General features: G+C 40.0%; 1 protein-coding gene across 5 annotated transcripts in view; it reads left to right on the forward strand.

Annotated features, from left to right (window-relative positions):
• The first annotated feature begins 658 nt into the window (after positions 1-658).
• The window catches only part of RBMS1 (RNA binding motif single stranded interacting protein 1), a 217,956-nt gene continuing 196,861 nt past the window's right edge, over positions 659-21,753 (forward strand). For 3 of the 5 annotated variants that reach the window (XM_061437049.1, XM_061437064.1, XM_061437079.1), the window contains exon 1: positions 769-1,267. In XM_061437049.1, coding sequence (XP_061293033.1) covers positions 1,193-1,267 — 75 coding nt within the window. In that variant the 5' untranslated portion in view covers positions 769-1,192. Of the gene's footprint in view, positions 1,268-21,753 lie in introns of all 5 variants that reach the window. The other 2 variants (XM_061437086.1, XM_061437005.1) reach the window with 2 other exon arrangements.

A 21,753-nucleotide genomic window follows, 5' to 3' on the forward strand; every position in this document is an offset into this window, starting at 1 on the left:
CTCCTGAGTGGGAGTTGACAGACTGTCTGGCAGCATTAGAAACAGGCAGAGAAAAGCTGATGTCTATATTGTGTCCTCTAATGATAACATTCTGCCTCTTTGCGACATCTCCCCCTCAGAAGGATCTGTATATTGGTGTGACGGTGTGTGTGTGTATGTGTGTGTGTGTGTGTGTGTGTGTGTGTGTACTCGCGCGCGCGAACCCCCCGCTCCCCCAACCCCCCGCGCGTTTTGCCTCCTCCTGTGCAGAGGGCAGGGTTTCACCTCTCACATCTGGGAAAACCAAACCGAAGGACACTAACCCTCCCAAGGTCAACTAGAAAATTAGGCCTGGGAGGGGGGATGGGGGAACCGAACCCAGGTGTCCCCACTGCAGCTTTGTGGTTGGGCACTAAATCATTTTTCTTCTCTTGTGGGGAAAAAAAAATCACTGGGTGGGGGTAAGTGAGAGATTAATCAGATTTCTTCCTCTTTCTCCCCTTTCCTCCCCTCCCCTCTCCTAAAGGAGATAAAACTCATGAAAGCAAACAAGGTGTCCACTCCGCAGTTCTTAAGCTGGGTCCCTCCAGTCTACCCCCACACTCCACCCCCAACACAAAGCGATCCGGGCTCCTAAGGTTTCGGTCCGTCCTACGCGGAGCCCGGGAGGTGAGGAGTGGTTAAAACTCAGCCCTCACCTCCAGCGGGTCCCGGATCCGCGGCGCCCAAGCCCCGCCCCCGCCGCCCTTCCCCCACGGCCTCGGCACGCCAGCCCCTCTCCCCTCTCCCAATCGGGCGCACCCACCCCAGATGCCGCCTGGCACCGAGCGCTGCCGCCGCTGCCGCCGCCGCCGCAGCACTTTCCACTTGTATTGATCACCTCCCGGCCCCGCTCAGCCTGCTCGCCAGAGCGGAGCGCGGCCAGCGCGCCAGCCCTTGGCAGCCCCGGAGCAGTCGGGCTCCGGGAGGCAACTCCTTGGGAGCGCCCTGTCCGGGGTGCCCTCTGCGCTCTGCAGTCTCTTTCTCTGTGTCTGGGAGGAGAAGAAGGAGGAGGAGGAGGAGAAGGAGGAGGAGGACGTCTGGTCCGGGCTGGGAGGTGGAGCAGCGGCAGCCGCCGCCGCCGCCGCCGCCGGAAAGGGAGAGGCAGGAGAGATCGAGACTTGGAAACCCCAAAGTGCCCGCGACCCTGCACGGCAGGCTCCCTTCCAGCTTCATGGGCAAAGTGTGGAAACAGCAGATGTACCCTCAGTACGCCACCTACTACTACCCCCAGTATCTTCAAGCGAAGGTAAAGGGGCGCCGGGGATGGGGGGCGCCCAGGGCGCACGCTGCTCGGGTCCGGGAGGGGCGAGCGGCGAGCTCCCGCCGCCCCCGGTGGAGTTGATGGAAGGTTGCTAACTATAGCGCTGGCCTGGGCGCAGCCGGGCGGCGCGCTGGGCGGCTGCTGCCCGCGGAACTGAGTGCGGGGATCGGGTTACAGAAAGCCTCGGGGGGAAAGACTAGACAGGAAAGAGCCGCCGGCCCCTTCCTGGCCCGGGAGGCGGGGAGGGTCGCGGGCCGAGCGGCGCCCCTCGCCGAGCGTAGGCTGCTCGGCCGCGGGTCCCGCTGGCGGCGCAGATCTTCGACCCCTTCTCCTGGGCCTCGCCCGGCGAGCGGTAACTCTCGGCTTCCCTCGGAGTGGCGCCGAACCTCCCGCCCCCCGGGGACGCCCCTCAGTCTCCCGCGCGCGCGATGACTGGGGCTCCAGCGGGGGACGGGACTTTTCCCTCCCCGCCTCCGGCCCTGCGCGCCCGCCCCTCGCCTTGATCTTTGTGCGCTGTGGCACTTCACCTGGTTACTGATTTCTACTTTTACGCTGGTGTTTTGGGTAGGAAAGTGGCCAAAGTTCACTCAGCGTTCATTGATGTCCCTTTTAATCTTCCCTGTAGCTTCTGCAAAGGAGGGACAATGGGCAGATTTCGATGCAGAGAAAGAAGTGACTTCGTATTTAGTTTTGAAAAATGCTACCTTATATGTTTACCTACAGATCGATTTTCAGTGGTGCTTTCTCAGAAGTGGCTTTGGTACATACTTAAGTAACACAGCAGATGACATGTAGTCATACAAATTGCGCCTGGCTTTCTAGGGACCCTGGGTACGTTGTTAGTGGAACTATCTTATTTTTACTATAAGAATTTGATGCCTTCTGAACTCATTTTAAAAAAATTATTGGGTCCATGAAAAGTGAGGGTTTCGCTGCTTTGGAAGCTTTTTTCCAGTTTGGGAGGGCGAGAGTTGGATGCAAAAGATGTCGTCAGCTGTTAGCATCTCCTATCTGGACTCCTGGTGCCCTTCCAGATTACAAAAGAATCAAGTGTGGGTACAGCCTCTGAACTTTCTCTGGAAGGTTGTTATCATGCCCTGCTTGCTGGCAGAGGGCAATTCAGGCCTGGTGCAGAGAATCTCTGATTCAACTTCGATAAGCCTTTCTTTCTTACAGTGTGTGTGGTCCATGTTATGTACCTACATCATCGTTCTGCATGTGTCCCTGTAGGTAAAATGACACTCTTCCGCATACAGACCTGAAATTTTTTAGCCCTCAAGGACCTCATTTTCACCCCCTCCCCAATAATCGCCAGAAAGCAGCAAGATGGTAGCAGTAAGGATACCCATTACTCATTTTTGTGTGGTAGCCTCTATATTTGTTTTCAGGGACTGGAGGGCGGTACCCATATTTTGGTGAACTACATTGTAAATATAAGTTGTTCGGAGAAATTTTGAGGTGTAATCAATGCACTACCTTTTAGATATCATATATGTTTAATGCATTTGTTTAAATTATGCAGCATTGGGTACCTAAAGGACAGCCTGTTCAACACTTAACTTTATGAATAATAAATACCATACACTCAGGTGAAGAAAAAAAGACTGTGTTTCTACAGGCACATTCACCTTAGTAATTTTTATGTACCATTAGTAAGTTAGAAACCAAGTACATACTATTTAATATAGCTAATGCAATGCCATTTGGCTCTTTTTTGCCCCGTAAATAATTGAAGAGAGAGACAAACGGCAAGAGCCTGCTCTAGTAATTAGGGTCGGATCCCAGAAAGCTTTAGGGCCCATTTTCTGAAAGTGTGCTTCCTGCATAAAGCATTTAATATTGATTTGTGTTACAGTAAATGACAGTCTCAAAACATATCTTGCTGTTTCTACTCTGAAATCTGAAATCCTATTACTCTGAATCTCTTTGTTTCCGGAGAAAGACAGACATACTCACTTGACCTATATAACATGGTATTAAAGTTTGATAATTAAATCTAAATTCCCTGTTGTAAAGAGTCTTGATTATCTCAAGAAGAGGCATCTCCTAAAATGTAAAGGACTAGATGCAGATTTTAGATAAGCATAATTCAGTACACATAGCCTTTTTTCCCCTCCCTTTTCTAATCTATTTCTTGGTAACATGGTATTGTGAATCATTAAAAAAAATAGAGACCTGATTTGATCTGTAGTTAGTTTAAAAACAAGTGTTAACCTATTCTACCTGAAGAGTTAATAAACTGACGTAGTATCCGTGGTCTACAGTGATGATCCTTGCCTCTGTGTGTGTTTGTGTTCTAACCCTCTTGAAATATGGGATAGGTAGCATCACCGTTTAAAGTACAGTGATGTGTTTGCTAGACAGAGTTGTTTTGAAACTTCTGTTTGGAAGCTATATCAAAAACTGAAGAATGGTGTGGTTGTTTACCAAGTGATATTTGACTTAGCCTTGTGATCAAGAGATGGATGTGATTGTTTTGAATTGAGAAAGAATAAATGGATGGGATTTCTTTTCCTCAAAAGGAATAGATACCAATGAAAATGGCACTTGAAAATCAGTTTTGTTACCATACTTTAAAAAGTTATCATATGTCAAATAATTTTTCTTATGTTAATCATCCAATCAGTCTGTTTTGAAAAATTTATTTAGTAATGTTTCTCTATAGAAACGTATTAGTTACTTCTGCATTCTATTAACAATTAGTAACCAAAAAATTATGGAGCTGTGTTACGGCATGTGACCATATTTGTGTGCGTTATGCTTTGACAGAAAAAGAATAGTAATACAGATGCAATAAACATAAAGTAAAATAGAGGATATTATGGAAGGGTTGGACATGGGGTGGAAATGAAGGACTCCAAAATTTTTATAATACCTTAGTGCAGAGTAACAGAGATTGCCAAGTAACCTGATTTTACACGCTTGTTGAGTTTTTTGTATTTCTCTGTAAGGATGGTCTTATCACAGCAGGAGTCTCTTTATCACTTGACACATCCATTCTAAGTTATAGGTTGATGTAGCTTCATAAGTATAAGCACGTATTGTTTTGAAGGATTTTCTAAATTATTAAGAGATATTGTGTATTATTGAAAGTTAAATTTGGTATCTACTTTTCAGATACACAGGAAACATTCTGACAATTTGATATATTTTAATTAAAATTTTGTATGTAGACATTTTCACTTATCGTAAAGGAAACCCTTGAATTCTGTTTGTTTCAAAAATACCATGATGTATATTACTACCAATATATGTATACAAATATTTATGGGAATTGAAATACTTATTCTAGTTCTTTTGAAGAAAGGGAAGTACAAAACGTTCTTTAATGGTTAGTTGATATTTTGTACCATCTACAAGCAATTTGACTCATTTGTGATCTTTATTCATAGATTGTTTTGTGTAAGAAATGATCTACACTAGAAAAATGTTTTTTTCTAAAACAAATGTTTGTTTTAAAACTATTTTTGTGTAGGTGTATGCCAGAGAAGATACCTGAACCTAGCCTAAAAATCTGAAAAATATTGAGCAACATAATTTGGTATTCTATTAATGAAACTACTAGGAAAAAAGCTTTTTCTGAATTGAATTTTTGGGTACATTAATGCTTTGTTGAATTCTTTAATTTTTCCTTAGTTGTAACCACATGAATATTGTATCAGTCTGTTTCTTTAGGAATTAGGGGTCATGATTTGATACATGGAACTACTGAGTATATTAAGGTGGATTGGAGGTACAGTGGCATGATATTAAGACTTGGGGTGCTTTGTGTCCTGAGAAGTAACTGTGTTTGGGGAATGAATAAAGTTTGTTTAAATGCATCAACACATTAATACAATATTTTATATGAAGAATATACTTTCTTTTCATAAGTGGCTGAGATATTGTGGCTATCTGGAAGTAGTGTTGGAAGACTCAGGGTCATGGAAATGCTAAAATGAAGATGCATTATAATGTAATATTATAGGATCCTTCCCCTTGGATAGCCATTTCTTTTAAATTGCCATAATATCTATTATTTTTTATATGTTGGAAGCCAAATCTTACACTATTAGAATGGAACAGGGAAAAGATAAGTGAAGAAAAGGAGGAAAGCAATCAATTATTTAGTATCAGTATAACCAGATATACTTTACATATATGGTGATCTTGGCTTCAGATTTAAATTAAAATATGGCAATTCCCATGTAATACACTTTCATGACAAAAAGTTTTAAGCTTTTTGATATGTTGCTTAGTCTTTGTGTTTTGCTTAATAGTTTCTTGGAACTATTAATTACCCCAGCTTACTTAATGAAGACTGAAATTTTAAGTTCTAGGTCTTTACGCTAGACAGCAGGACCTTTTCCCCTTTCTTTTTACTAAAGAAGGATTTGCTAGAAATGAAAATTCCTTTTTTCCCCTATATCTTCTTAACCAATAAAAACTATGTGAGGAAGATTCTAGAATGGAAGTTAAAATGATATGGACACCTAAATATCATTCATTTTTTTAAAAATGAGGGATTTCTTGTCTAGTTTGCTTTTTATTGGATTCTCAGTCCCCTAAAGTTTATTTTCCCCTAGCGTGGTCTCCTTATCCTACATTGAATCTCTTTTCAAAGGCTATCAGCTGTCCGTATTTCTTATTTGATTTGCAGAACACTAGGTGCTAAGTAAATGCTTGTTACTATTATATTCTGAATAAGTACATGCAAAATTTTCTTAGATCAGAAAAAAATTATAGACCAAAATTTACAAATATAATAACCCAGCCTAATTTTCTAATGAAATCTCAATATAGTTTGATTTGAATTTTAATTTATCTTGTTCCTGTAATGAAAACTTTCATTTTATGAAGATCACTAAGATGAATTACATATCAATTGGTCCATGCTTAATTTATGAAATCAAAGTACCTTTTTTTTTTTTTTTTACAGTCTTTATTAAAGACTATGGCACCAGAAAAAAAGACCTCATTGTGTTATATCAAAGAGGGAAATGTTACATGTGATGAATTGGTTACTCAGCATGTATTTGCCTCTTACAACTGGCCCCTACCAACACAATTCAAACTTTTTCTGCTTAATTTTCAAGAAAATCCTTTTTTTTTCCCAGTATATTTCAGATGTGGTAAAAACATTTATTCATTTAATGAATAATAACTAAAATATAAACTAGCCTCAAGTTGTTCAGAATTATAATTATCTGTGTTACTAAGTGTATTACCCTAAATATGACATTTAGCTACCTAGTTTTTTATTACATTCATTGGGATATTATAGGAATAAACAGGAACATACTCAATTGTTCTTAAGTGGAGGTGTTTTATTCAATGTAACATTACTTAAAGAAAATGTAGTAATGATATGTCAGTGATTTAAATTCAGTGCCATAATATTTGGTACACAATTATGCTGCATATTCAAAATTGAGCATTGGGCTTGGGGATTTTATGTGGAATGAATGTAAATGTCCTGATTTCTCTGCTGTATCGTTTTAACAAGTAAGTGGTAAAACCTTGTGCCTTGGGAGAAGCAGCAGTTGGATGATACAAACATTTACCACCCAGAGTTTGGTCCGATGATACACAGCAAAATGCCTTCTTATAGAGTGTATGTGTCAAACACACATGCAGATTTGAGCACACACACACAGATTTGAGAACAGAAACTAAGTCATTTCTTAATCAGGTAGATATGTGGGGGAAGGTGTAAAGAGATAGAATGCTGACAGCCAAGCTAGCAAGCTAAACATGTATCTTACATAATTGAATTCCTTATTTTTGCTTAATGCACCTAGTCTCCTTAACATAATTATATGAATATTTAACATTTTCAAACAAGCATTGGAAAAAAAGTGTATCAAAGATGGTGAGAAAGAAAAGGGGGACAAAAATCAACATCTAGACCTCCAAGAGGAGAAACTGTTCAGTCTAAAACTGAACATTCTTGCTCTCCGTATATTGTCTTCTAGCTAATTCTTAAATGCATGCATTTGCCATTTTAGAGGAGGGAGAACAGTCTTCTGGATGATGTATGTGAAAAGCTAGATTCTAAAAGAGAGATTAGATGCTAATATGAACAATTAACTTGCCTGTAAATCTGGTACTGTGGCTTTCCAGGTGGCTCAGATGGTAAAGAATCTGCCTACAATGTGGGAGACTCGGGTTCAATCCCTGGATTGGGAAGATCCTCTGGAGAAGGGAATGACTACCCACTTCTGTATGCTTGCCTGGAGAATGCCATGGGTAGAGGAACCTGGTGGACTATAGTCCATGGGGTTGCAAAGAGTCGGACATGACTGATCGACTAACATTTTCACTGTAAACACACAAAATCAACGTCTTGTGGATGATTGCCTGCAATGGCTCTATTCTGGAATTAGGCTAAATTTGAAGCTGGTGTTTGTGGGAAATTGCTTAGGCTCTTGAAGGGTTATAATACTAACGAAGTGATTGTATTTCCTTAGTCACCCTAGAGCACCATTGTCTGCTTTGGGTACTGGGAAAGGTAAGGGAGTATCATATCTGGTCCCTGCTGTCCAGCTGCCAGCAAAGACAGAATAGACACATTTAAGACATAAGCAAAGAATATTTTCAAAATAGTTCACCTGGGAAGACAGCATACCAACCAAGGGTCTGAGTGACAGGAAGGCTCTCTGATCCACATGTGGGATTAAAAACTGTCATGTGTATTGTGAGAAAAGGTAAAGTGGTTAAAAAAGCTACAACAAACCTGGGAATTTTATAGCGAAATGGGCTTTAGATTAATGAATGAAAATTTCTTAAATTGATAATCACCATTTTTTTTTTCTATTTTCTGCTCTGTAATCCTCTTATGACTACTTAGAGTTTTAAAGAATATCACTTTTTCATACTTTATCTTAACTCCTTCTCCTCAAAGTTTCATATTCAATTACCTTATTTTACATTATTATGTTTCCAGTTTTATGCTTACGAATATACTATTAAGCCCACCTATTAGGGTTGAGACAGGCTGGAAATGTAATCCTTAAATGATGACATAATTGTGATATGGAAATTTTACTTTTATTCTTTTACTTTTATCATTTGAAGTGATGTTTATTTCTTCTAATTTGTTAGTGTTGTTTGGAGTTGTTAGGCGTCATTGTGTGCCTGCAATCTACATGGTGATAATGTGTTTAGTGTGAGTTGACATTTCTTCAGAAAATAACAGATTTTTAAATTATTCCTGATCTTTTAAGATTATAGTTTTTTTATTCTCTTTATTTCATCATTTTCTAGCTTTAATTTTTTAAATGAGCTTTGCAGTGGGTCTGAGTCCTTCAGGAGTCATATTATCCTCTGGCCTCAGTGTGGGACACTGAGCCCACCCTTCGGACTACCCTTTGAACAACACGTGCTATTGGGCTACTGGGTCGAGGAAAAAAAAAAAAGATGATTTCAGGAAGAGTTTTTGTGCAACAAAACAAGATTATTTCATAGATATCATGAATAATTTTTACCAGTCTTGAAGAAAAAATACATCATCTTCCCAGCTCTCCCAAGTGGGTAGATCTACTTTATAGGATACTGATTTTGTTTTTTATAAGTTGAAAATTACTAATTGGAATGGACATAGTTCGATGGATACATCATAGAATTCTATGCTTTTTCTGAACTTGAGTTTTTTGGGAGGGAAATCAAAATTGCCAAAAAAGAATTTTAGATCATAAACCTACATTTCTATTGTACTTAAGCTCCTTAAATGACAATATACTATTCCCCCCATTTAACACTTTTTAAACATGGTAATTTTGAGAGTTGTAATTAAGAGAATATTTGTGCTGAAAAACCTCTAAAGCCTTCTTCGTATGTGGAATAACAGTGAAATATTTTCACAGTTTGAAATAAAGTCTCATAAAATATTTGGTTACAAGGAGAAGTACATCATATCAGAAATTTGTAATACCACCAACTTTACCTTTGTCTTCTCAGCAGTAATTTACATTCAGTACCAAACAGGCTTTTGACAAATGCAGACATTTATAGAAAGGAAAATTTGCCAGTATTTATTTTCAGGTCTTTAACTGAAATACTCCCAAAGTCCCCTCTGCCACCTACAGAGCACAACTTTGATTAATTTCATTGTTTAAAAAATGGAAGCCTTAAGAAAAAAAGTTCCTTGTCTCAATCAGTTCTTGGGCTTTATTCTACATGATTATTTGCATACTTTTATTAACAACAACAGCAACACACAAAAAGAACTGGCTAGAAGAGAAACTTCTCTAACAGAAATTCTATTGCTAGGCAAATGGTATTTTTTAGAATGCTATGTGATTTTTCTGTGATTGGGTATAGCTTATCTTAAAAATGAATTGTGTTTCCAATAAGTTTTGTTCCAAAAAGTTCACATATCACTTAGTACTTGAAATTCATCTAGTATATTTCATATATAAATTGTTATCTTTCATTAAAGGGTTCCCAGCCAACCCATATGGGCCTGTGAAAGTAGCCCACTTTATAGTTCACATATAGTTGTTATTATTGGTCCTACCACATGTGCTTCCCAGGTGGTGCTAGTGGTCAAGAACCCACCTGCCAAGCTTCCCTGGGAAGGATATGGCAACTCACTCCAGTGTTCTTTCCTGGAGAATCCCATGGACAGATAGCCTGGCAGAATGCAACCCATAGGGTTGCACAGAGTCTGACGCCAACTGAAGCAACTTTAGCATGCATGCACTCATGCATAGAACCAAATCATCATAAGGAACAATGTTTCCTGGAGGAGGAGGGTAAGTATTCAGGGTTGGAACTCCGAGTACCCCCCCCTTTGCCCCCTTTTGCGGGTAGTGAGAAGTTTTTCTTAATTCACCTGAGGGGCAGTGGGAAGACTGGAGCTCCCCGTAGTCCCTCAACAGGGCTTTTGAGCTTACTGGACTGGGGACTGGTTTTAAGAAGAGGAGGGAGGTATGGCTTGTAAAGTCACAAGGGGCAGGGATTTGTGGAAGTGGGACTTGTGGGCGCTAGAGCTTCTCGCTGGGTTAAGCCTTGGGGGCCCTGCTCACTCCTCACTCCTGAGACTAGCTCCCCACATACTTGTTTTCTTTTCCTGTGCTGGCCTCACAGATAATCTCTTGTTCTCCTTCCTCCTAGCCCACCCTCAATTTTATAAAGTAGTTCAAGGCTAGATTCTAAGAAGTAGGGTTTTGCATCCCTAGCTCATCACAGGCTAGATTACTATAGCCTTGCCAACTTCTCTCCTCTTCTGTAGCACTGAATCAGGCAAACAGCTCTTGAGGCTGGTAACAAGAAAGAAACCAAAAGACAAAGACATCATCGTCCAGTGCCATCACTTCTATTTCCAGCAAGTCCTGGTCCGACAGTGCTTCATAACTCTTCAGTTCAGTTCAGTCGCTCAGTCGTGTCGGACTCTTTGCAACCCCATAGACTGTAGCACACCAGGCCTCCCTGTCCATCACCAAATCCCAGAGCTTACTCAAACTCATGTCCATTGAGTCAGTGATGCCATCCAACCATCTCATCCTCTGTCATCCTCTTCTCCTCCTACCTTCAGTCTTTCCCAGCATCAGGGTCTTTTCAAATGAGTCAGTTTTTCAAATCAGGTGGCCAAAGTATTGGAGTTTCAGCTTCAGCATCAGTCCTTCCAATGAATATTCAGGACTGATCTCCCTTAGAATGGACTGGTTGCATCTTCTTGCAGTCCAAGCGACTCTCAAGAGTCTTCTCCAACACCACAGTTCAAAAGCCTCAATTCTTTGGCGCTCAGCTTTCTTTATAGTCCAACTCTCACATTCATACATGAATACTGGAAAAACCGTAGCTTTGACTAAGAGGGACCAAACCTTGAGCATCTGATGATGGCACAGTCCCATTAACCTCAGATTTTTACTGAGACTCAACCTATGGAGCACTGGTTAAGAATCCTACCCTGAAAAGAGGACAAAAATGGAACCAGTCTGTGCTTAAGAAGACAACTCAGACCATGGATCCTTTGGTATTTGTTTGTGGATTGTGGCTTGACTCTGAGGTGAAGAGCTCGACATGGTCCAAGAGCTTGCAAAGGAGGGATGAAGTCCGTGGGTTTGGGCGATCTCCCAAGTGCGCTTCTTCTCTCTCATCTCCTTTTCCCACCCTCCCTCCTTCCTTTTTCCTCCATTTCTACTTTTACCTTTTCTTCCTGCACAGTGACAGTAGTCCCACTGTGCACTGAATTCTGAGCAGCCAGGGGTTTGTGTGCTCCTGGTGGATGTGCCAGGGTGATGGCTGCTTCCAAGCTACTCCCACTGCATCTGCCCAAATAAGGGACCAAGTGGGTCTGACTTAATTTGGGTAAAAAAAAGAAATCTTTGCTTTATAGATTATGATTAAGAATTTGCTAACTTCAGTTCCCTCTTTGAATCAGATTTTTATTTCTGATTCCTTATCCAATTTTATAGGGAAAATTTAAATAAAATTGTATTTGGTGGTGACTTGATGGTAAAGAATTCTGCCAAGCAGGGTTCAATCCCTGGGTTGGGAAAATCCCCTGGAGAAGGGAATGGCAACTCACTCAAGTATTCTTGCCTGGGAAAGCTCATGGGCAGAGGAGCCTGGTGAGCTACAGTTCATGGGGTCGCAAAGAGTCAAACTCGACTTACTGGCTAAATAACAACAAGTGTTATAGAAGCACAGACATGATGTAAGACTGAGCAAAAGAGAACATAATTAGCAGAATAAAAAGTGTTTTGATGCCAAATGTGTACTCCAAAGAAGATTGGAACTTAAATATGACATAGTGAAATGGTAAGCTGCATACTTTTTTTGTTCACTCATAAATTTAAAAATCATATATGACCATTTTTTCAGTTTCTTGAATATTTCACTAAATTATTATTTATCTAAAAATAATCACAAAAGTTTTTTTTTTTTGATTGGCATAAATGTGTGTTTCTTACTTGGTAATAGTTTCTCAGATTTTAATTTTAATAGCAGAAATCTTAAATGTTGACTTCAACTGCTTATTTTTTAAAAGAATAGATTATATCTTAGCATACAAATAGGATTTCAAATGACAGAGAGTGATATCTGGTGCTCTTTTCTACCCCTCTGTTTCTGTCACCAAATTCAAATTCATGTCCCAGCAATTCGGGATATTCTTCAGTGAATATCCTTTGAGCCTTCAAAATTTGATTTGACTGTGTGTTCTGAAGATAGCTCGTTCAGATAAGCACATGGTGATCATCATCCGTGTGTCTGGGCCCTAATGAACATCTGCTTTCTAGGGCGCCACAGGAGTACCTTTCTTTGTTTCCTCTTCCTTTGCCTTTTTGATTTGAATCTAGTTAAACCCTGCAAATGGGGTTGTTTTTCAATATGCAAATACTCCTATTTCCCTTTTTGGAAAAGAAAAAAAAAAGCGCCAGATATTTTAAACATGAACGCATTGGGAATTTAAAAAGAGTCTGCAGGAAGCAAGCACACAACTCTAGTTCTTCTCTTGACCACTCAGACATGGACAAAAATCATCTAGCGAAGATCATAGAGTTGGAGCTGCCTGGTGGGCAATTTAATTAAATTCAACAAACACTGAGCAGGCATTGTATTAGGCCCTGGAAGGTGCAAATATGTAAATAAGGCATGATTCCTGCCATCATGGAGCACAATGAGATCATTTTATTTACTTTCCTGTTTATTTAAAATTTTTATTTGAGGTAGAACACACACACACACGTAAATAATATAGCACACACATTTTAAATATAATATGCTCATGTAACAGCTACCCAGGTCATTGTCTGACACTTCCAGCACCCACAAGGCACCTTCATGCCCTTCTCAGTGTGTCCTCCCCAGAGGTTTCTGCTAGCCTTATTTCTATCCTTGTAGATCGGTTTTGCCTATTCTTGTATGTCATAAAAATGAATTCCTGGTGGCTCAGATGGTAAAGAATCCACCTGCAATGTGGGAGACCTGGGTTTGATCCCTGGTTTGGGATGATCCCCTGGAGGGAGACATGGCAACCCACTCCAGTATTCCTGCCTGGAGAAAGCCCATGGACAGAGCAGCCTGGTGGGCTACAGTTCGTGGGGCCGCAAAGAGTCGGACACGACTGAGCGACTAAGCGCATTCTTGTATGTCATACAAATGAAATCCTATAGGCTACAAAGGGATGTATCCTTTTGTGTCTGGTCTCTTTAGCTCATCATTGCTTTGATTTCATTCATCCATGTTGTTAAGTATAACCGTCGGTTCTTTTTTTTAATGCTGTGTAGTATTGTATCTGGAGAAGAAAATGGCAACCCACTCCAGTGTTCTTGCCTGGAGAATCCCATGGACAGAGAAGCCTGGTAGGCTGCAGTCCATGGGGTCGCACAGAGTTGGACACGACTGAAGCGACTTGGCAGTATTGTATCACAGAATATATCACAATTTTTATCTGTTCTACTATTAATGGGCATTTAGATTATTTCACTGTGGAGCTATTATGAATAAAATTGCTGTAATTATTCTTGTTCATACCATTTGGTCAACATACCCATTTACTCATAAGAGAGGAACTGGTGGGTCATAGAATGTATGTGTGTTCACCTAAAATGGTCGATGCTACCATTTTCTGTTCCTGTTGGCAAAGTGTGAGAAAGCTATTCTACATGTCAGTAACACTTGGTATTGTCCATCTTTTTAATTTTAGCCCTTCTGGTGGGTGGTATCTCAGTATGGTTTTAATTTGCATTTCCGTGATGATTAATGATGTTGAGCACTTTTTCATGTCTTTATCGGTCAGTTGGATATCCTCTTTTGTGAAGTGGCTTTCAAGTATTTTGCTCACTTCTTAAACATAACAGCTTTATTAAATATAATTCACATAACATAAAACTCAACCTTTTTCCTCACTTTTTTATATTGGGTTGTCCTTTTTATTAGTTTTAGGTTTTTTAATAAAGTCTGGATACAAATCATTCGTCAGATATATATCTGACGAATGATTTGTGTGTATATATATAAAAACACACATATGTGTGTGTTTTTAAAGTATCTGCTCCCAATTTTCAGTTTTCTCTTTCATTATCTGATTACTATCTTTTAATAAATAGAAGTTTTTAATTTTAAGTTCCATTTATGATTTATGATCATTGCTTTTTTGTTTAAGAAATCTTTGCTTACTTTAAGGTCATGAAGATATAGTCCTATATTTTCTTCCAGGAGCTGTATTTTATCTTTCACATTAGGTCTGCAATCTATTTCTAATTAATGTTTGTGTATGTGGATGAGGTCGAGATTCATTTTCCCCCGGTATGTGTGTGTTAGTTGCTCGGTCGTGTCCGACTCTTTGTGATCCCATGACTGTAGCCCGCCAGGCTTCTCTGTCCATGGAATTCTCCAGACAAGAATACTGGAGTGGGTAGTTATTTCTTTCAGCAGGGGATCTTCCCAACCCAGGGATCGAACTCAGGTCTCCTGCATGCAGGCAGATTCTTTACAGTCTGGGCCACCAGGGAAGCCCCCCGCATATGAATATCTTATTGATCCAGCAGATTTATTGAAAAGACATTTTCATTTTCTCCTTTGAATTTTAGTGCCATTTTTGTTGTAAATCAGAGGACCACATTTATGTGTTTCTTTTTCTGGACTCTTTGTTCGGCTTCATATGTATTCCTCTGTCAGTACTACATGGTCTTAATTGCCAAAGCAATATATTATTGGTATGTTCCTCAAGGTGGATTTAAGTATTCTAGATCTTCTACCTTTTAAAATAAATTTTAGAAGTTATTTTTATTAAAAAAAGAAATCTGATAGAATATTTATTGGACTGACTTTAAGACTACACATCTGTATTGGAAGAACTGATAGTTTCCAAACTTTAAGGATATCTCTTCTCATTTATTTATGAACTTACCACTTTTAAGTAATTGATAATAAAACAATGGAAACTTACTGTTTTAGATGCTTATTTCTTAAATATAGTCAATGATTCCTTCAAAATCTGTAGTAGGAAAGTTGGCATAGATCCTAAGAAAATAATTCTTTTCAAGGGGGAAAGAGAATATTCACTATCAGATAAAAATTAATTTTGAAAAGTAGTTTATAAATGAAGCTTTTCCCTTAAAAACATATGGGACGTTCTTTTTGATTTCTCTTGAATGCATCCCAAAGTACTACTGTTTCTCCTTTATAGTCTTTTTTTTTTTTCCTTTATAGTCTTTAGTTTCCTTTCTAGGCTTCGTTTATTTGATGACATGTCATCCAGTCACCTTGTCTTATATAAGCATGAGTATCATTTGAAAATTAGTTGTGTTTGGAGAATTTTTTGACATCCCCTGTGATTTTATTTTTTTTAATATTACCTGGATATTGTGAAAACAAAGGCTGGAAATAGCTCTGCTTAGATACTAACTTCTGAGCAATAGGATATGCTGCTCTATGGGCCTCTGCTCCTTCGAACTCTTTCTTAGATGTTCTGAAAATCTCATATGTATTTTTTTCATGCTTTATATTTAAGGTTTTTAAGCTTTGATTACTGCCATCTTCAGCCAGCCAAAAACAACTACATAGAACTTTCAGAGCTTATTAGTTCTGGCTAGGTTAGCTTGGGTTGAGTAGGAGGTTGAATAGACGACTTCTGAAGTCCCTTTCAACTCTAAATTTTATGATTCTGGGAATTTATAACATCCAAGAATCACACAGTCTTAGAACTGGAAGGAACTTTAAGATAATCTGGTCCAAGCCACTCACTTTACCAATGAGGAAATCTACCCAAAGTGAAGAGACAGGAGTAGAGTTCCAGAGCTGGGGGAAGTGGGGTAGAGGGATGGGGGGGTTGGAGTGGCAGGAGGGCCAGACCTCACATGACTGGTCCGTGCTGTGACCTAAAGGAGGGAAGGAAAGAAGAAGGCAGGCCACACACAGCCTTAGCAATTAATTATTCCAGGAAACCTATCAGAGGTTGGACTGGGCTGTACTGGGGCCGGAGTCACCAGCTGGTTTTGGGTTGGAAACTAGTAGCGGTCACCCTGTCAGAGGTCACCCCAGCAGGTGGGGCTGGCCAGGCTTGTGCACTGCCTTCCCCGGGCACGGCCGCTTCTGCTGGTTTGCCAGAACGGTGTCCAAATCAGATTCTGCTTTGTCGTCCTGTTTCTAACCATAAAGATGCTCTGGGTACCGCTCCCATAACTGGGCCCTGCTTATCCTCCATGGCTTCTGGCCTCTTCACAGCCTTGTTCTCCTTCTGGATTCTTCCTTTACCACATTCCTAAGAGTCTTTGTTTTTACAGTCATGGGTCTGGGGCCAAAACCCTCTCCCTTTTTTAGCACGCCTGAAGCTTTCCCACACTAGCAGGATACACTCCAGACTACTTGATTCTTACTAAACTTTCTCTGTCCTGCCATCACTACCTGCTGTACCTGCTGTAACCTGTTTGGTCACCAAACAGCAACACAACCCAGGGAGGCTCTGATTAAGCACCCCCTGTATTTGTTAAAGCCAAACCCCCTCATTCACCACTCTGATGGGACCACTTTCTTCTCAATGCTGAGCACTCCACTTTGGGCTTTAGTATTTCTTTTATTTTTTTTTTTTTATTTCATGAGCTGTTTGAACATAGTTGACAGCCTTCTGCATTTATACGAGGTCAGGTTTCAGGAGCTCCGTTTTAGTCAATTATGTGGAAAACCTCGGAGAAAGAAAACACGCAGTAGGAGGCATCCACCAGCCTGTGTGCTCCTTGGACACAGCATTGCCCTCATGCTGTTTGGATCATATATTCATTTAAATACATTAGCTGAAAAGATCATGCCTGGCTATACACCTCACTTTAGGGAGGTCAAATACCAGAGAAATTGGGATATATTAAGGAAAAAAGAGAATGATTTTCCCACAATTTATAAAATGTTCGTCAGTGAAAATGCCTCCTAAGTTCATTTACATATTTCTAAGTCTTTGACAGAAAGTGTAATTTAAAGTTGAGCCATCAGGAGAAAGGGTGTGTACTAAAAAGAGTAATTAGATGTTAAGAAAAACAGTTTGTGAAGTAATTTCTTAGGTCAGTTGGAAAGGACGAGTTTATTCTGTCATATTAGATTTACAGCTGACTTCTGAGGAATGCACGACTGAGCAAAGGTACAACTGTAGTAGCTTTTGGTGTTTGTTTTGTTTTGTTCTCACTGTGTCAGTGCTGATTGGTTTAAAGCTTTTGGTTTTCTTCCTCCAAGTGTGTGTAATCATGACGGGTGAACTCTGGAAGCCATGGCATGCACAGAAGGAAATGACCGAAAGGCCTGTGGGTAATTTAAAATCATCGTGTTAGGGCCTCTACATTGTCTGCAAGGAAAACAAGTTGTGTGTGGACCATTATTTGTTGATAAGCGTCACAGTCAAGGAAGTTTCCAGGAGGTGGGGGTGTTTAAAGATTGAGGAGAGATGTGCCTTTTAAAAACATCTCAGGGTGCTGTTTACAGGGCAGTTGACTTCTTGGGCTAGAAAGTTCTCACAGGTGGGTTGAGTGAATCAAGTTAAACAATACGTAGCCAAAAAAAAAAAAAAAAACCAAAAATGTTGTCCCAATGTATTTGGCTGATAATAAAAATGTGTGTGTGGGCTTCCCTGGTGGCTCAGTGGTAAAGAACCCGCCTGCCAATGTAGGAGATGCAGGTTCAATCCCTGATTCAGGAAAATCCCCTGGGAGGAACGGCAACCCACTCCAAGTATTCTTGCCTGGGAAGTCCCATGGACAGAGGAGCCTGGCGGGCTACAAGTCTATGGGCTGCCAAAGAGTGGAACATGACTTAAGGACTAAACAACAAATGGGTATGTGTAAATTGCTGAGTCGCTTCCAAAAACAAAGTGGTAACTTTGGATTTTACTTTCCTTTACTTATTTAATCATTGCAAGAGAGATAGGCCTGCTTGACATTTTAGAAATCTTGTGCATTATTTAAGTTAAAAACATATGTATTCCATCAGAGTAACTTAGAGGAGAGTCAGGGTTCCTATAAGCACAGGAATAATTATTATCCTTAGAAAGATGGAATTTCTTTTCTGATCCAAGTTTACTTCCTAAACTAAATGTTTCTGATTTTAGTACCTTTCATCTAACTTTTCCAAAATGTAGCTTTAGAGCAAAGATTACTCACATTTTAAAGAATGTACAGGCATATTAAGGCAGATATATCCAGTCCTGCATTGGTTATATGCTCATTGCTGGGCAGCTGATAAAATCTCATGTTTGGGATGTTTAAAATACGGGAACATAAGAGTTTACTAATCTTATCTTTCCTCATTCCTTATTACATGTTAACTTTCACTGAGTGGAATTTAGTGAAAATTATATAAGGTGAGAATAATATATAGTAAATTAACAGTATAATATAATACAGTTTACATGTTAGGGGAAAATATGGAAAAAGTCAGAGTTTATCAGGAAAGAAAAAGCATAGTCTGAAATTATTTAAACTGCATTTAGTAACAGTTTAATGTAGCATTTTGCTAACAGTAATTTGTATGTGCTCACCTTTATATGAATGTGTTAATACATTAAGAATCAGGAAATATATCTTGTTCTTTTTTGTGTCTACTGCAATGTTTTGCACATAGTAAGTAGTTAAATAAATGCATATTAAATTGAATACATGTCTTTTGTTTTCTAATATGATAAAGAGACGTATGAAACACAGCCAGAATTCTTTAGGGATGAAATGCTCTCGTTTCAAATACACGATTAGGATAAAAGGGGGCTTTTAGTCTAAATCACCCACATAATGTTCCCAGTCTGTTGCTTTACCACTAGACTCCTTGTTCATGCCTAGAAGGCCATCACTACTATTAAGCTAGTTTGTCACTGTCATATAAGCAGTTCATGAAGTACAGAAACAAAATATTCAAGTTAAATATAACAAATATATGTAGAAATGAGAGGCCCATTAAAATGAAAATTTTACTTGTAACTTTTGAATAACATATGGATGGGGCATTATTACTGAAAAGCAATTAAATATTTTAAAAGGGCTACCTTTCTAAGAACTGTATGTCCTACCTAGGATTAGCTGGAGGTCTCTAAGGGCTAGGACTGTGTCTGGACAGATTTGTGATTATAGTTGTCAGGGTTTTGACAGGAAACATATGGCATACTTAAAGTTGGTATTTAAGGGATGTTTAATAAACAAGGTTATTTACCAATGTGTTGCCAGGACTTAGGGAAACCAAAAAGGGATAATGACATGTTCCGAGGCCAGCAAAAGATGGGTATTTTTACTCCACAGGGTCTGAAGGGCTAGAGGAGGGAGCAGTTCCCAGAAGGGTATCCTGCAAAGAGGACTTCCTGAGAGGAGCAGTGACCTTTGGCTGAGGACCAAGGCCCACCCACGTTAGGCAGACATGTCTCACTTTCCTCCCACTTTCAGATCTCCCGTGAGTCTCTCCAGTTGGAATCCACAAGACGCCAGAGGCAGGAGAATCCCTCCGATGCAAGGCATTATGGATCCACCTCTAGGGTGCAGAGTAGGATGGAGAAGGTGGCAAGGCAGCCTGAAGAATGGGGAGCAGTAAATATTTGTCAAATAAATACATGGCTGCTTACTACTTTTCTTAATGAATAGTTTTCTTTTTTCTTTCAGTTAGCAGCGCTACTTATTGCCTTCTTAAAAAATCTTTGTTTTTCCTTGAATAAGATAAGCCATATTTAGTAGAGTGCCTACTATGTACAGGGCTTCCCTGGTGGCTGAGATGGTAAAGCGTCTGCCTGTGATGTAGGAGACCCGGGTTTGATTCCTGGGTCGGGAAGATCCCCTGGAGAAGGAAATGGCAATCCACTCCAGCACGCTTGCCTGGAAAATCCCATGGACGGATAGGCTACAGTCCATGGGGTCGCAAAGAGTCGGACACGACTGAGCGACTTCACTCACTCACTCTACTATGTACAAAACGTTTTGCCAGGCCTGTTGCTATCAATAGCGGATAACTTTCTAAGAAAATTCACTACTGGTGGAGTTGGACCTCGCTTTACACAATAATTAAATACTTTGAAACGACATTATAAAGTAATCAAAAGCATCTCATTTCAAGATAAATTTGGGACGCTCGGTCCTTAAAGCAGTCCTTCGGTGCCCCTCGGTCCAGTAGGACTTCCCACAACTACAGGAATCTTCTATATTGGCACTCTCTGAAGCAGTGGCCACTGGCCCCATGGAGGCTGCTGAGCACCTGAAATTTGGCTTATGTGACTTGAGACACTGAATTGAAAATTTTAGCCACAGGTGGCTAGTGACTGTCATATTGGGCAAGAAGCTCTAGTAAACTGTTAAAGAAATATAGGTTACCTGATTTAATTTTTGTGTGAAATCTGTTTTAAAGTAAGAAGTTGAATCTTGCATCTGTAGGGTTTTTTTTTTAAGATTGCCAGCCTCCACATATAGGAACACTGCAAATACTGGTGACCAGAATATAAAGGGAGAAGAAGTTAAATGCACCCAAGATGGAGTGGGTCCTATAGTTTTTGGCTAGTAAATGCAAAGCAAAAGATACAAGAACGCTCTTATGTTATATAGTATATGTTTTCCAAAGGTAGGTTATCTTTATTTAGACCGAGTTATATTTAAAAATAGATCATTGTGCCTGGCTTTCTCATCATTAAAAACTCTACTTCAATTAAAAAAACAATACATGTATTTTTATGATGTAGATATTCTGTTCAGTTCAGTCGCTCAGTCGCGTCTGGCTCTTTGCAACCCTACGGACCGCAGCACACCAGGCCTCCCTGTCCATCACCAACTCCTGGAGTTTACTCAAATTCATGTCCATCGAGTCGGTGATGCCATCCAACCATCTCATCCTCTGTCGTTCCCTTTTCCTCCCACCTTCAATCTTTCCCAGCATTAGGGTCTTTTCAAATGAGTCAGTTCTTTGCCTCAGTTGGCCAAAGTATTGGAGTTTCAGCTTCAAAATCAGTCCTACCAATGAATATTCAGGACTAATTTCCTTTAGGATGAACTGGTTGGGTCTCCTTGCAGTCCAAGGGACTCTCAAGAGTCTTCTCCAACACCACAGTTCAAAAGCATCAATTCTTCGGATCTCAGTTTTCTTTATAGTCCAGCTCTCACATCCATACATGACTATTGGAAAAACCATAGCCTTGACTAGACAGACCTTTGTTGGCAAAGTAATGTCTCTGCTTTTTAATATACTGTCTAGGTTGGTCATAACTTTTCTTCCAAGGAGTAAGCGTCTTTTAATTTCATGGCTACAGTCACCATCTGCAGTGATTTTTGAGCCCCCAAAATAAAGTCTCTCACTGTTTCCACTGTTTCCCCATCTATTTGCCACGAAGTAATAGGACCAGATCCCATGATCTTAGTTTTCTGAATGTTGAGTATTAAGCCAACTTTTTCACTGTCCTCTTTCATTTTTGTCAAGAGGCTCTTTAGCTCTTCTTCACTTTCTGCCATAAGGGTGGTGTCATCTGCATATCTGAGGTTATTGATATTTCTCCCAGCAATCTTGATTCCAACTTGGGCTTCATCCAGCCTGGCGTTTCTCAT

The sequence above is a fragment of the Bos javanicus genome, chromosome 2 (assembly GCF_032452875.1).
Source record: "Bos javanicus breed banteng chromosome 2, ARS-OSU_banteng_1.0, whole genome shotgun sequence".
Taxonomy (NCBI): Eukaryota; Metazoa; Chordata; class Mammalia; order Artiodactyla; family Bovidae; genus Bos; species Bos javanicus.